This window comes from Coturnix japonica, chromosome 21, assembly GCF_054131305.1.
Source record: "Coturnix japonica strain WE chromosome 21, WE-NBRP24, whole genome shotgun sequence".
Classification (NCBI taxonomy): domain Eukaryota; kingdom Metazoa; phylum Chordata; class Aves; order Galliformes; family Phasianidae; genus Coturnix; species Coturnix japonica.
The window spans coordinates 11,149,520-11,164,111 of NC_140683.1; the positions used below are offsets into that span (position 1 = coordinate 11,149,520).

General features: G+C 60.7%; 2 protein-coding genes across 3 annotated transcripts; one reads left to right on the top strand and one right to left on the bottom strand.

Moving 5' to 3' along the window:
- Nucleotides 1–43: 43 nt before the first annotated feature.
- Nucleotides 44–9,666, top strand: MAMDC4 (MAM domain containing 4). Of its 2 annotated transcripts, XM_015878604.3 has the most exons (29): nucleotides 44–583; nucleotides 1,257–1,370; nucleotides 1,461–1,634; nucleotides 1,802–1,927; nucleotides 2,134–2,279; nucleotides 2,357–2,441; nucleotides 2,651–2,779; nucleotides 3,007–3,153; nucleotides 3,259–3,344; nucleotides 3,593–3,751; nucleotides 3,962–4,046; nucleotides 4,173–4,322; nucleotides 4,436–4,534; nucleotides 4,719–4,850; nucleotides 4,987–5,117; nucleotides 5,186–5,291; nucleotides 5,491–5,607; nucleotides 5,806–5,940; nucleotides 6,021–6,151; nucleotides 6,293–6,503; nucleotides 6,648–6,785; nucleotides 6,909–7,030; nucleotides 7,147–7,237; nucleotides 7,356–7,502; nucleotides 7,853–7,987; nucleotides 8,220–8,347; nucleotides 8,422–8,536; nucleotides 8,622–8,797; nucleotides 9,370–9,666. In XM_015878604.3, the coding sequence occupies exons 1-29, from the start codon at nucleotides 154–156 to the stop codon at nucleotides 9,415–9,417; spliced, it is 3,993 nt and encodes a 1,330-aa protein (XP_015734090.3). In that variant the 5' UTR covers nucleotides 44–153; the 3' UTR covers nucleotides 9,418–9,666. The 2 variants fall into 2 exon arrangements, with proteins under 2 accessions (XP_015734090.3, XP_085377744.1); XM_085521618.1 differs by lacking the exons at nucleotides 44–583; nucleotides 1,257–1,370; nucleotides 1,461–1,634 and having other exon boundaries at nucleotides 1,814–1,950.
- A 1,077-nt stretch (nucleotides 9,667–10,743) lies between these two features.
- EDF1 (endothelial differentiation related factor 1) lies at nucleotides 10,744–13,735 on the bottom strand. The gene is made up of 5 exons (XM_015878703.2): nucleotides 13,637–13,735; nucleotides 13,425–13,476; nucleotides 12,385–12,545; nucleotides 11,707–11,800; nucleotides 10,744–11,322 (listed from the first exon to the last, which is right to left on the bottom strand). Exons 1-5 carry the CDS (start codon nucleotides 13,712–13,714, stop codon nucleotides 11,261–11,263), a joined length of 447 nt encoding a protein of 148 aa, XP_015734189.1. The 5' UTR covers nucleotides 13,715–13,735; the 3' UTR covers nucleotides 10,744–11,260.
- Nucleotides 13,736–14,592: the final 857 nt, after the last annotated feature.

The window sequence follows — 14,592 nt, forward strand, 5'->3', positions numbered from 1 at the left end:
AGCATCTTGTCACCTTCACTGGGGAGGGATCAAACCACCCTGGAGAGACAAGGCACAGAGCTCACGTCTGCGAGCAAGAAAGTCTGCTATAGAGATCCAGAGCATTGCAGCACGGTGCCCTGGAAGAGCAGCTCAGGCCTTGACTCCCTCCTGATGTCAGGAGTCCCATTCCCTGAATCCAAACAGATATCAGACCTCAAACCCAGGGGGGTGAGAGAAGTGTTGTGGATCAGTGGGATTGGCCCCACAGGGGAAGCTCTGCCCTGGGGCGTGGTGCCCCCTGGGGTGCCATATGGGGTGCCCCAGCCAGATTCCTCTGTGAGAGGGCACAGGGTTCTTCACCTCCACGTGTCCCCTCACACTCAGGAGTCAGGCCCCGTCTTTTACTACACCTGTTGCAATCACTGCGCAGCAGCACAGATAACACAGGGGCTGAAGTCCAGAGCAGGTCCTGGGGAGCAGATTCCAGCCTGGGGCTTGTGGCACAGCTTCCCCCGGCTGCTGCCTCTCTCGACTCCCTTCTGCTCATCTCTTCTGCCTGTGATGTCGGATCTCACACTCCTCCTGGCCCTGCTGCTGCTGGGTGAGTTGTTTCTCATGCTGGGGCTATGTCTTGGGTTTTGCTGGGGGGTGAGAGGGGCTATATATGTGTATACTACAGGGCCTGCCCCACTGGGGGCTTCCTGTACCTCACAGCACTGTGGAAGCTTTCCCAGCTTGGGGGGCAGAAAACTGCACCCCCAACCAGGTCTCTTCTTGTGCAGACACAAAGGGGATTCCCTGGGGTGAGTGTGTGCTGGAAATGCCAGGGACAGTCCCTGTCAGGCTGGGCAGCACCGATGGCTTTGCTCAGCACGGGGGGAAATACACAAAATACCAGTTCTTCCCTAGATGGTGGCTGGGGCTTGGAGCAGGGGTGTGATTTAATGGGGTGAGAGTGGCAGGGCTGGTGCCACTGCCCTGGTGGTCTCTGGTGCTGCCTGTGGTGGGAGATGCAAATCCATGAGGGCAGGAATGGGGCAGGACCCCAGGCCAGCAGGATTTGGCCTTACTCCAGGCCCTACCCTGGCACCAGCCCATTGGGTAGAGGTGGAGGTCCTGTCTAAGGGATGATGCTGCTGAGATCACAGTGCTCCCCCGTGCAGGGTCCCAAGTAGGGTTACACAGATCCATGAATGCATGTACCCTCTGTCACCCACGGTGGCCCCTTGCCCAGCACCTCCATGGGGTTTTCAGCTCCTTCCTCTCTCTGGCAGCCAGGGCCATCCCCTGCAGCAGGGCTGCTGCTGTCAACAGCTGTGTCAGTGAGGCTGAGCACCGCTGTGACTTCGTGTGCCATTGCGGTGACTGCTCCGATGAGAACCAGTGCGGTGGGTGCCTGTGAGCAGGTGATGGAGTGGGGGCAGCGCAGCTCCCCAGGCTGACCCAGCTGTGCCCTGACCTGTTCCCCCCCACCCCAGGGTACCTGGGGATCTCGTCCGTGCTCGGCTCCCCCTTTACCTGCGATTTCGAGGATGGTGACTGTGGCTGGCGGGATGTGAGCACTTCCACCTACCGATGGGTGCGGGGCTGGGCCAGCCTGGACTCGTGGGGCACGGGGCCACACTCAGACCACACCGTGGGCACAGACCGGGGTAAGCAGGGGCTGCAGTGTCGGCTCGCTCCTCTGGTCCAGGGTGCTTTGAGAGCACTGAATGTCCTGTCCTGGCAGGGTGCTGGGGCACAGCGTGCAGGAGCAGTGCTGGCTGCAGTGCCAGTGCCGCTGCAGGGTGCAGCTCCTGCTCTGCTCTGCCCTTCCCAGGGTGGTTCATGGTGACAGTGTCCCCACCAACAAAGGCCACAGCCACCGCCTGGCTCCAGTCACCCGTCATGCAGGGGGCGAGCGCTGCGTGTGAGATCTGGGCTTCGTACCACCTGTCGGGAAGCAGTGAGTGCACCCAGGATCCTGCAGTGGGTACCGGGGCAAGGAGGCAACATGGGGGCAATGGGAAGGGGCAGAACACCTCAAGATAGGCCTCTCGTCTCGCTCACCTCTTCCATACATGGAGGTGGCAGGACCTAAGTGCCCCCACCCTGGGCCAAGTCACCCCAATGCACAGACTCGTGTCAGTGCCCACTGTGGGTTCTCTGCAGGGCTCAACCAAACCGAGTGCCCCGTGTTGCGCCTGACTGTGGCATTTGGGAGCACAGTGGTGGAGCTGTGGCGGAGCCCTGAGCACAGTGCTGAGGGCTGGCACCAGCTGATGGCGTATCCCGGCCGGATCAAGGGGCAGTTCCAGGTGAGATGGGGATGCTGGGCTGCACTGGGAGCAGGGGCTGTCAGGGAGGCTCACCCATCCTTCACCTCTCACTGCAGCTCACCTTCGCCCTGACACAGCCGCCCACATGCAGCGCAGTGCTGGCACTCGATGACATTGTCTTCGGGAACTGTGGCTTGCCAGGTGAGTGCTGTGGCTGCTGGGACCCCAGGGAAGTGAACCTTGGTGTTCTGTGCAAGCTCTCCCACCACCCGTGGTGCCCTGGGGCCACCTGTCCCAGCCAGGGCGCACAGTGGGCAGAGATTCCATCCCTTGGTTGGGGGGAGCAGCCTGGGGGGGCAGAGTGGGGAGCCTGGCACAGAGTGGTGCTGACTCTGTGTCCCGCAACCCAGTGGCTGAGCAGCAGAGCTGTGGGGCGGAGGAGAGCAGCTGCAGCAGAGGATCCTGCCTGGCCCTGGGCCGCTTCTGTGATGGCACCGATGACTGTGGGGACGGCTCCGATGAAGATGCAGAGCAGTGCCGTGAGCATCTCCAGCCCTGGGGCCAGGGGAAACAGATGGGCAGAGGGTCTGAGCCCATGGGACCATGGGGTGGCACGTGGTTGACATGAGTGATCCCAGCTCTGTCCCAGAGCTTTGCAGCTGCAGGGAGAAAAACACCCAGCAGGTTTTGCACAGCCTGTTGTGCAGCACCTTGCCTGGGGAGGGCTGACCTTCATCCGTGTGTCACTGCTCTCACTGCCCCACAGGGTCCTTCACCTTCTGCTCCTTCGAGGAAGGTCTTTGCAGCTGGGAAGTGGAGGCTGGGCAGCTGACATGGGGATGGAACACAAGCATGGGCCTGGGGACCACCTCTGGTGTTCCCACTCGGGATCACAGCACCAACAGCGCTACAGGTGTGTGCTTGCAGTGGGTCCCCCATGCTTCCCACCATCCTTATTCCTCCTGCTTTTGTGCCCGCATGCCCAGCCCTGCTTAGAGCCATCTTGGTGTCTCCTCAGGCTATTTCCTCCACACCATCGCTGGGGGGGCTGGCAATGTGGCCAGGCTGAGCAGCCCCACTTTCCAGGCCACCAACTCCTGCTCTGTGAGTCACTATGGGCACTTGTGTGCAGCACAGGGGGGAGCAGCCCCACGGGCACGGTGGTGGTGAGGGACAGGATCCCCATTTGCAGGGATCCCTGCATGGGGTCAGGGCTGCCGTGGCTCTTTACCTGGGGAGGACGGTGGGTCTAGGGGTGGTTGGTGTCTTCTCCAGCCCCATGGGTGAGCACTTCAAGGGGCATGGGGGCTTTGTGCCCCTGCTCAACCCTCACTGTCATTGCCTGGCCCCAGCTCGTGCTGTACTGCCATCTCCATGGCTTGGCCACCAGCAGCCTCAGAATCTCCTATGTGACCAACTCCACTGAGCACGTGGTGAGAGAGAGGACAGGGGACACAGGCGGCTGCTGGGTCCGTGAGCGAGTGGACTTCAACCTGACAGAGAGCTTCAAGGTGGGCTGGGGCTGTGCTGGGTGAGTGGGGTACCCACTGCCCCTCCCCAACCCGGGACCTGGTGGTGGCACTGCCCTGGCCCCAAAGGATATGCACAAAGGCAGCACCACTGCCCCAAACCCAAACTGCTTGCAGCCCCAGCATCGCCCTAATCCCCACACAGACCCTTCCCCAGGGTGTGCTGACCACCACCACGGTGCTTCCCTGCAGGTGCTGATCACGGGGGAGGTGGGCAGTGGGGGCTCCGTGGCTGTGGATGACCTGATCCTGTCTCCAGGCTGTGTGCAACAGAAGGGTGAGCTGGGGCCGGGGGCACATGGTGGGGCCACGGCTGGAAAGGCCGTGCCAGGGCGATGCCTGGAGTGGGCTTGGCCTCATAACCTGCCAGTATCACACCCCAATGTGGGGCTTTTGCCATCAGAGCCAGCTCCCATGGCACTGCCGGGCCAGGCCCGTGCCAGCCCCTGCATGGCCGAGCAGTTCTCCTGCGACGACGGGGGCTGCATCAGCGCTGAGCTGGCCTGTGACTTCAACAAGACGTGTGCTGATGGCTCCGATGAGAACCACTGTGGTGAGAGCCAGCGCTGGATGTGGGGCAGCCGGCTCACCCTGCCTGCAGCCCCCGCAGTGCAGGGGGTCCCGGGAGCACCATGCCATGGCTGTACTGAGCTGTGGGTGTTGCAGGAGCCACGACATTTGAGGAAGGGGCTGGGGGTTGGCACGACACCAGCGTGGGCCAACTGCGCTGGGCTGTGCAGGGGGACACTGTCCTCATGGGAGCAGGTGAGTATGTTCACACCACCCAGACTGTGCTCCTTGGTCCCCGGGACTACAGGCACAGAGACTGCTCCTGCTTGGGCAGAGGGACATCCCCGTGGGAGGGCTATGGGTGATGGGAGCAGGGTGCTTCTCGCAGGGATGCTGTGTGTGGCTCTGCCCACACCTCTCAGGCTGTTTCCTTGCCCAGGGGCTTTCTTGGCCCTTCAGAGAGGAGAAGGACAAATGGTGGCTCCCGCCAAAGCCAGCACACCTCTGCTGGGTCCCTCCGGCCTGGCCTGCGCCATGGAGATGAGCTACCGGCTGCACAGCAGCCCCCGAGGTATCCCAGCCTGGCTGCGCCCTGCCAGCCCCGTGGCTGCAGGCTGGGAGATGCTGGGAGGTGCTGGGCGGTGCTGGGCAGTGCTGGGCAGTGCTGGGCAGTGCTGCCCGTGTCCCAGCACCATCTCTCATTCCAGGTTTCCTGGCTGTTGCTGTCACGGAGCATTCCACGGACACGACGCAGCTGGTCTGGCACACGCGGGGACACGGCAGCACGGCCTGGGAGCACGTCCACGTCCCGCTGGGGGAGAGGAGCCGGCCCTTCCAGGTATGGCCGAGGGGTGGCCCGGCTGGGTGCAGGGCTGTGACCCCCAGGACTCACCACCATCCCCCCAGGTGGAGCTGCTGGGGATGGCAGAGCTGCAGGACCCAGCGGACATCGCCATCGACAACGTGACGTTCGTGCAGTGCAACCCCAACGTGGAGCCCCCGGGGGCTGCAGGTGTGTGGGGGCACGTGGGTGTGTTGAGCTGCAGGGGCTGCGCTGTGCCCACAGTGCCCCCAGTGCCCCCAGCCCTGCAGCCGGGCTCTGGGGCAGGCTGAGCACACCCTGACACTCACTGCTGCCTCGAGCGGGTGGCGGGGAGATGTGCTGGGTGCCCTATTGTGCACCACCCTCACTGTGGCCTCTCTCTGTGCAGAGCTGTCATGCAACTTCGAGGCGGATCTGTGCGGCTGGTACCAGGACCAGGGCAGTGACTTCCAGTGGGTCCGCAGCACGGGGCAGGGGCAGGGCTCCGACCACACCACCGGCTCGGGTAAGGGCCTGGCTCCTCTCGTGGGGTGTCCCACTGCCCCGGTTCACAGGGTGGGATGTGCCCCGTGTGTCCTCGGCAGCTCTGGGGGTGCGGGGGGTGAGCTCAGCTGGGCAGCACAGGGGCAAACAGTCGCAGTGCTGGGGACGTGGCAATGAGAGGAGGATGCGTGGGCACAGCTCGGTTGTTCCCGATGCTCAGGATACTTCCTGGCCGTGGATCCCTCTGCACCGTGGAGCCGTGGGCAGCGCGCACAGCTCGTCACCTACAGCCAGGACCCCGCTGCTGCCCCGCGCTGCTTTTCCTTCTGGTACCGCCTGGCCGGGCCGCAGATCGGTGCGTGGTTCTCCACCCTCAGCAGCCCCGGACTGTGCGGTTCCGTATTGAGGCTGGATGTGACGCTTCCCTCCTCCCAGGCACCCTGAGCCTCAAGCTGCAGCTGCAAGGAGCGGAGGAGGCGGTGCTGTGGACCCAGCGGGGCGGCCGGGGCAGCGTGTGGCACCGCGGGATGGCCACGATCCCGGCCACGGGGCAGCAGCGCTACCGGGTGAGGAACGGGCGTGCGGTGACATGGGGCTGCGCCGGGCCGGGTCTCTGTGCTGGGGGGGGGGGCACAGTCCGGGCTGCTCTGAAGCTGCTGTCCGTACGTCTGTCCGTCCGTCCGTCTGTCCGTGTGTCCCGGTGGCAGCTGTCCTTCGAGGCGCTGCGGGACGGCTTCGTGGGTGACATGGCGCTGGACGACGTGGCGCTGACGGCGGGTGTTTGTGGAGCCGAACCCTCCTGCTCCTTCGAGGCCGGCGCCTGCGGGCTGTCGGGCAGCGGGCAGTGGCGGCGGCAGAGCGGCGGCACCGGCATCACCACCGGCCCCGCGGCCGATCACACCACGGGCACCACCGCAGGTACCGGGGCTCTGCTGCCCGCCCTGCCCTCATGCAGCGCTCAGCCCACGGCCCCCAGCCACGTGGGGGCTGCCCAGTCAGACCGGTGCCCCCCGGGAGCGCCAGGCGTGGGGCAGGCGCAGCATCGGGGCTTTTTCTTTCCAGGACATTACATGGTGGTGGACACCAGCCAGCACTCGCTGCCCATGGGGCGCGTGGCCGCGCTCAGCTCTGCGCTGTACCAGCGCTATGCTCCTGCCCAGTGCCTGGCTTTCTGGTACCAGCTGAGTGCTGCAGCCCCAGGTGAGCATCGCATGCTCTGAGCCATGAGCCCCCTCAGCCCAGGTTGGGTGCCATGGGACAAGGGCTGCCCTGTGCCATGGACGTGCAGCACAGCACCGTTCAGCATCACCCTGCCCTGGGCAGGGACTCTCTGTGTCCTTGTGGAGGAGAATGGTGAGCGGAGGAAGCTGTTCAGCATCAGCACGATGGAGGGTGATACCTGGCACCGTGGGCACGTCACTGTTCGGGCAGACACAGACTGGAAGGTGAGGGAGGTCCCCGGGCAGCTCCTGGTGGGATGGAGGCTCCAGGAGGGGCCGTGCTGGCAATGGACGTCCCCCCTGCTCCACATGGCTGCCAGCCTCAGTGTGTCCCCCCACAGGTGGTGTTTGAGGCAGAGGGAGCTGGGAGTGAGCACAGCTACATGGCACTGGATGACCTGCACGTGTCAGATGGAGCCTGCCCTGAGCCAGGTGGGAGCTTGTGTGCTGGGCACCCCATGGGGACACGTGGCCACAGGGATGGAGACAGCCCTTCCATCTACCACCAGCACCCAGCAGAACATGCGTCTTAAGCTTTGTTTCCACCCAGCATCCTGTGACTTCGAGTGGGACACGTGTGGATGGAGCAGCCCCTCAGATGAGCGCCTGCACGGCTTCGCCTGGGGCTGGAAGAGCGGCATCCCCCTGGCCAAGTACCCCGGCCCTGAGCAGGACCACACCCTGGGCACAGAGGATGGTAGGAGAAGCTCAGGGAGCCCTGGCGTGGTTTGGAGGGAGAAGGAGCTGTGGAGAGATGGGGTTACCCAGGGATGTCCCCTCCACTGTGTCCCAGGCCTAAAAGGGTTAGGACACAGATCGGTGCCTTTGTCGGCTCCGTCCCAACCCCAGGTATGGGTGGTAAAACAGGACAGACCCCATGAGGGCTGTTGCCCCCCAGGCACCATCACGGCCCCGCTTTGAGCCCCAGCCCAGCACACACTGTGCCAACTGGGCTGTGTGGTGGCCCACAGGCTGTGCCCAAAGGCAGTGAGGAGCAGGGAGGGCTGTGGGACAGAGGACACCCCACATGTCACCCTGCCCCTCCAGGTCACTACGTGTTCTTTGATACCCGTGTGCTGGGCGCGGGGGGCACCGCTGTCCGGCTGCAGAGCCAGCACCTCCCCGCCACCAGCACCGGCTGCCTGCGCTTCTGGTACCACATGGACATCCCGGAGCACCTCGGTGAGAGCCGTCCCTGGGGTGGGCACAGGGAGTGCTGCCATGGGAGGGAACTTCAACAGCAGGAGCCAGGGTACAGCTGGTACAGCGGGGGCTGTGGGGGCCGCCTGGTGCAGCCTTAGCCAGGCAGCTGGGCTTCTACCAGGCACTGCAGTTCCAGGGAAGGCCCGGCTGCTCCCGTGGGCTCTGAGCTGCTGCTGATGCAGGGACTGATGGCTGCCCTCCTGTGCTGCAGCGGGTGGGGAGCTGCAGGTGAAGCTGCAGAGCACGGCGGGGCAGCGCACAGTATGGAGCATGGCAGGGCAGCGGAGCCAAGGCTGGGAGGGCAGCAGGGTGTCTCTGGAGAGTCCCAGCGAGTTCCAGGTGAGCGGGTGCCCTCCTGGGATGCTGGGTGCCCTCCCTGCACACCGAGTCCAGCACTGCACCTTCCAACACAGATCGTCTTTGAGATCACCTCGTGGATGTGGCCGATGGAGGGGACCGTGGCACTGGATGATATTGAGTACAGTGCCACTGGAGGCTGTGACTCCAACCCAGAGGAACCAGGGAAAGGTGTGGGTCATCCCCAACAATGGTATCACACATTCTTCGTGACCGTGGTCCCTGCAAGCCTGACAGCATCTTTCTTCCTCTGTAGTGAAGTCTTCCAGTACCTTTGTGGCAGAAGTGGTGCTCGGGCTGCTGCTGGCCGTCATTGTGCTGGCGCTGGCAGCAGCTGGTGGCCGGTACTGGCTGAAGAGGAGAGCGCAGGGCAGCGGGATGGCCATGGAGAGCAGCACCCCCCAGGGCTTCGACAACATCACTTTTCGAGACGTAAGCAGCAGCCCCGGTGCTGGGGGATGTGCAGGACTCTCCTGTTGGCTCAGCTGCCCCCAGCAGCACCAAAACAATGCTTTCTAAAAGCTCAGCAAATCCCAGAAGGCACCCAGTGGGCTCACAGATTGCCAGCATGTCAGAGAGGGGCAAAGGGCTCTGCCCCTTATCTGAGCGCTGGCAAATGAGTGACTCCAGGGCTGCGGGTCTGACCTGGACACTTAGCTGCTGTGATCAGGCATTTGCTCCAGAAACAGCTGAGGCTGCGCTCCTCCTCCCCAGAGCCCTGCTGGGCAGCGGGCTGTGCAAACATTGCTCCTTCTCCTCGAGCCAGCATCTTCAAACCTGCAGAGGCAGCTGAAACCACATTCAGTTTCCTTTGAGGGGATTGTGCCACACAGCCCCCAGCAGAGCCATCAACTCCTGCTGTTGATCCCAAAGGATGGAGCCCTCACAGTGCAGCGTGGCTGCCAGGGCCCCCTGTGCCGGCACATGGGTCATCCCCCCAGGACCTTATATTTCCTATCCGTCTATGCTTACTGCAACCAACTCATTCTGACCCTTCTTTACAGGACAAGGTCATTATAGAACAAGTGCCAAAAGAGCGGGATGAAGACTGAGCTAAGCCAGCACCACCCTCCTGATGGCCACGAGGTGTGCCCAGGGTAGAGCATCCCTCCAGCAGCACCTCGCACTCCATCCAGCCCACGGCTGCAGCCCCACAGCGCGCTCACTGCCCCACATCTCACTGCAGAGCTGCAGCAGGTGCCGGCCCTGGGGGCACAGTGTGGCCGTTTCCACCACTACCTCCACAGCCCTGGAAATAGCACTGCTGTTTTTTGTAATATGAACTTTCTGCACCACATGGAGATGGTGTGATGTGTCCATGCACTGACACTCGGGGAGCAGGGCCTTCTTGCAGAGCTGCCCTCCCCGATGAGCAGGGTCCTGCTGGCTGCCACTGCTCAGGTGGAAAGGTTTCCCAGGATTAATCCCCAGCAGCTCCCAGAGCACAGGGCAGCCTGAGCAGCCCGGCAGGACTGAGTGGGGCTGGGGGGGTGGAAGTGGTGGGACCAGAAGCACCGTGCAGCACAGTGCTGGCAGCCAACAGCCCCAACCCAGCTGCACAGGACAGCCTGCACTTGTTCCAAGGACTCTTCAGACTTCACATCTCAGTTTCACTGGGAAATGAAAAACTCTCCCAGGCACGGGCTGGGCTCAGGGCCACATCACCCACTGCTGCAGCCAGGCCCTGGCACACTCTTAAGCCCAGGACCACACGTTTTTCCCCCACAGCATTCAAAACACTTTCATCCCCTTGCCCTTGGCCAGCCTGCAGTATAACTGCAACAGCAGACAAACCAGTTCAGCCTCCGTGGAGGCAAATGGCTCATTAACAAGGCTGCTCTCCTGAAACTTCCACAGCTTGGCTGAAGGGAACACATCACGCCACTGTTGTGCTTTGCAACATAAGCCTGCTTATTCCCTAGTCCTGCTACAGCCAACTCTCCCTTCAGCTCTATTCCACTTAGGATATGCCACACAGTCACATCAATCACAGGTATTAAAGCTCCACCACTGCTCCCACTCTGGCTGTGCACAAAAGGAAGGTTAAGGACATAAGGAGGGTTTTGGCTTCACATAAACGCCCCAGTGCCTCTGCATCAGCCTTGATTTGTACAATGCCAAAGACTCTACACACCTCCGCACAGGATAAAAACAGAGTATTGCTTTCATCTCTGGGCTGTAAGCCAAAGCTGCAGTGCTAATAGGCAGAGGAAGCAGCAGAGCAGTGAAGATGCTGTGACAACACCAGCTGTTACCCTACATGCTTCAGGTAAATCCATAACACTCCCATAAGGGTGAGGGTGCTAACAGCCCCAGTGACATCCAACCACAAAACTTCACAGCCAGCTGGTAAACGGGAAGTAACCACCCTATGCAACTGAAGGGTATCAAACTTTATTATAGATCTCTTTAAAACAGGCTGGAAGGAACAAAAATGTCATTGCAACGCAGTGACTGAGTCATCATTTCAAATGCAGACACTGATCAAACCCCGACTCTCCCAAGTTATTTATAATATATCTCACCCTTCCCCAAAATCTCTCCAATCAAGTGATCACATTTCAGACAACCCCAACCATCATGTTAACATCAACTGCTTCTAAACACCAAGACTCACATGTTTTCTGGCAAATTAGATGCAGTATTTTTTTTTTTTGGGGGGGGGGGAAAGTTTAGTTCATCAATCTCTGGAAAGGAGGAAGGAAAAAACAAAATCAGGACAATCGCTTCTTTAAGGTTGTCTTTTTACAGCAGGTACAGATTCCGCAGATTTCCCCCGCAAATCAAGTCTGAAACCCTCTTGTTCAGCTTGGCAATGAGAAGAGACATTCCGGTGGTTAAGGAGAACCAGCCAGACGAGATCAGTCTGAGCAAACTGATTTCGAGGCTTTGTTGTCATTTCCCTTTGGGGCCAGTTTCCAGCGGTTTTCCAATATCCTTTCCACGCAGTTTAAGGCCTGGAGTAAGACAAAGGAAACGACCATCAGCTGCTGTGCAATCTACCATTCACAGCTTTAAAATCTTTGCTATAAAGGAGAGAGCGTCCAGAAAAGAAGCATCAGACCTTCAGGCAACGCAGCATATCATGGACTTTTAGAGGGGCCGTATACAGTGTGTGCCGAGGGCACGTGTACACATAATATTGGAGAGCAAAGGAGAATAAGAGCTTTGCATTCTTGTTTCAGTCAGCAGATACAAGCCTTTATCAGCACACAGCTTAATGACACCACGGCCTCAATAACCCACAGCCAGGAACAGGTGCTGACACGGAAGTATGAATAATTTAAAAGTACCACTTAGACACTGGAGTGTTGTTTGTGAAGTCGACTTCCTCCACTTACCAATGGCTCTTTCGATCTTGCCCATAACCTGGTTGTTGGGGATTGCTCTTCCTGATTCGTAGTCAGCAATGACTTGTGGTTTTTCATTGATTTTCTAAAAAGAGATGATATGCCTCAAACATTGGCTCCATACAAAGCGAACACTCAGAACCGAACTCCCGGTACTCATACAGATAAGTAACAATCTCTAATTACGCCAGAGGATAATTAGATTAGGATCAGAGGACACAGCGCCTACTTCTAGGCTTGCAGTGTGGTCAGTCGATACCTCCCTCCACAAACCAGGTGTCACAGTGACAGTGACACATCATGGACAGACTTTTCTTAGCATCCCAGGAGGAAAAGCACCAAGCAATGGGCTCCTGAGCACAGTGTCAGGCACAGACAGTACAAAAAAACTTATCAATAGGAAGAGGAGCAGGGAGAAGCCTCCAGCTCATCAGCAGTGACACTGCCTGGGTTCTAAGCAGATGCCCAAAGGCTTCAGGAATAATCCCCTAAGTCTACACAACTAATTCCCCTGGAGATTAGACATCAGCGATGCTGCATTCACCAAACTTCTTGTTCATAACACCCACATGGAAACAGGAGAAAAGTCCAACTTCAGCTGCCATGAGGTGCCCGTATCCATCTCCAGACAGTGAGAGCAGAGGCCGGAGGGCACAGGGCAATACTTACTGTGGCCAAGTCCTTCTGTGTCATGCCCTTGCTCTGCCGACCCTGCTGGATGACTTTGCCCACCTCCAGGGGAACTCTGTCATGGTGCAGCTCTTCTGTCTCTCGGTCGAGCTTGGCTGTGTTCTTTGTGATGAAGTGTTGTTTGTTTTGTCCTGCTGCCCCTGTCATTCAAAGCAAGAACAAAACAACACAAGAACAAACAAAACGAGGCTCAGAGCAGCACCAAGAGGCATCAAAGCAGTTTTCCTGACCCTCAGCTGCCCAGAATCCCACGGGGCTCTCAAGGATTCATGCCAACACCAGCAGTGAGCTCAGCAGCATCCTGCCTGCTGAATGGCAGCGATGTGTCACCTCAGTCCTGTTCAGTGCTGACATCTAACAGCCATTCCAGGCCCCCCCTTCTCTTTGCTGCACATCCAAGTGTCACTGGATACGTGCAAGTTTTTGCTGTTACTTGGGGATTTCCTATTCCAATTTCATTCCATGTGCATGTTTTTGCTACAGCACAAGGGGATTTAACACTTGGGCTGAGCCTTGTTTGCTTACTTACAAGGCTGCTTCCCCCCGAGTTTCCAGCACCACTGAGGATCACGCAGCCACACGGTGCAGCTGGACTGAGGGCAGCAGCTCACACACGCACTATTTGTTTGTTTCTCGTTTGTTCCCGTTCGGATCCTTCTCTACCGTCACTGACACTCGGTGCCTGACGAGCTGCGGGGCCGCCCCGCCCTCACGGTCAGAGCGACAGGAGCCGGGACTGATCAGCCGGGACACGGGGCGGTGAGGGGCGGTAAAGGGGCTGTATAAGGGGCTGTATAAGGGGCTGTATAAGGGGCTGTGTAAGGGGCTGTATAAGGGGCTGTATAAGGGGCTGTGAGGGGCCGCCCCGCAGGAAGAGGAGCAGGTACGGCCATATGGAACTGATGCGGCGTACGGGACCCGTTGGAGGAGCAGAGGGACGGAGGGGCGGCCCGTGAGCCCCGCGCCCACCCACCACCCGCCGGTACCGGTACCGTTCCCGGTTCCCCCGCCGTACTCACACTTCTTGGAGGTCTCCACGTCGTCTCCCCGTCGCTGTGCCGCCAGCACGGCCTAAGGGACCAACGGCCGCGTCACCGCCACGGGACGGAGCCGCTCGCGGGCCCCGAGTCCCGGCCCCGCCCGTTGCATCAGCCGCCCGGCCCCGCCCGTTCCAGCCCCGCTCCCTCGTCTCCTCGCCCCGCTCCCGGCCGCCCGTTCCCGCCCCGCCGACCTGCTTGGACTTGGCCTGTGCCGCGCTGGGCCCCTTCTTGCGCAGCACCGTCACCGTGTCCCAGTCGCTCTCCGCCATGATGCCGCCGCTGCTCGCCCCGCCCCCGCCTCGGTGCCGCGCCCTCCGTTCCGGTAGCGCCGCCCGCTGATTGGACGCCGGGCGGGACTCGCCGCCCTCCCACCGGCCGCCTCGCTGTCCGATAGGTTCGCGCTCACGCCCGTCAGGAAAGGCGGCCAATCCGTGACGGGAGGCGGGACTACGGGCTGCCCGCTGGACTTTGGCAGAACGAGGAATTCCTTGGCAGGTGTGACGCGCTGCGTCCCCATTGGCTCAGCGCGCTGACAATCAACCCGCCTCCGGCTCTCATTGGCCAGTGTGCGAGGCACGCTGGAGGCGGGCGCGCACACATCTTTGCGTTTTGATAGGCTGCTGTAACTGCCAATGACTCCGCGCCGAGAAGTGATTGGTCTAAAGAGCGGGGCTGTCAGGATCGCTGGCCAATGAGGCGCTGCAGCGGGACGTTCCCGGCGGCGTCTGGTCCCGTTCGCTCTGTCCGCCCACCGGGATCTCGGTGCGGAAGCCCCACAGCCGCGATACAGCCCCAGTATACAGCCCTAATACAGCCCCGATACACAGCCCCAATGCAGCCTCAGTACAGTCTCGTTACAGTCTCGGTTCCGCCGCCGGTCGGTGCGGTCCGGGGCGGGTCCCGCTCTCGGTTCCGCCCGTTGTCCCGTTCCCAGCCGTGTGTGTCAGTTTGTCCCGGCGGTTCGTGCCGCTCTGTGTCCCGATCCTCCTCCTCTCCCCCCGCTCCCCCCGTTGCTGTCGGTGCCGCCGGTTCCGTTCGGTGCCCACGTGTCGCTCCCGTCCCGCCGTGTCCCCGCCGTTCACACGGTTCCTCACGTTCCGCGTGTTCCCAGCCCGGATCTGTCCCCGTGGTTCGGCCCATCCCCGCT

Coding starts and splice junctions, on each gene's coding strand:
- MAMDC4 (XM_015878604.3), top strand. CDS start 154: ATGTCAGGAGTCCCATTCCCTGAATCCAAACAGATATCAGACCTCAAA. Junction 5,941..6,020: donor CCTGGCCGGGCCGCAGATCG/GTGCGTGGTTCT, acceptor CCCTCCTCCCAG/GCACCCTGAGCCTCAAGCTG. Junction 7,031..7,146: donor GGGCAGACACAGACTGGAAG/GTGAGGGAGGTC, acceptor GTCCCCCCACAG/GTGGTGTTTGAGGCAGAGGG.
- EDF1 (XM_015878703.2), bottom strand. CDS start 13,714: ATGGCGGAGAGCGACTGGGACACGGTGACGGTGCTGCGCAAGAAGGGG. Junction 13,477..13,636: donor CACAGGCCAAGTCCAAGCAG/GTCGGCGGGGCG, acceptor TTGGTCCCTTAG/GCCGTGCTGGCGGCACAGCG. Junction 11,323..11,706: donor CAAGATCGAAAGAGCCATTG/GTAAGTGGAGGA, acceptor GTCTTACTCCAG/GCCTTAAACTGCGTGGAAAG.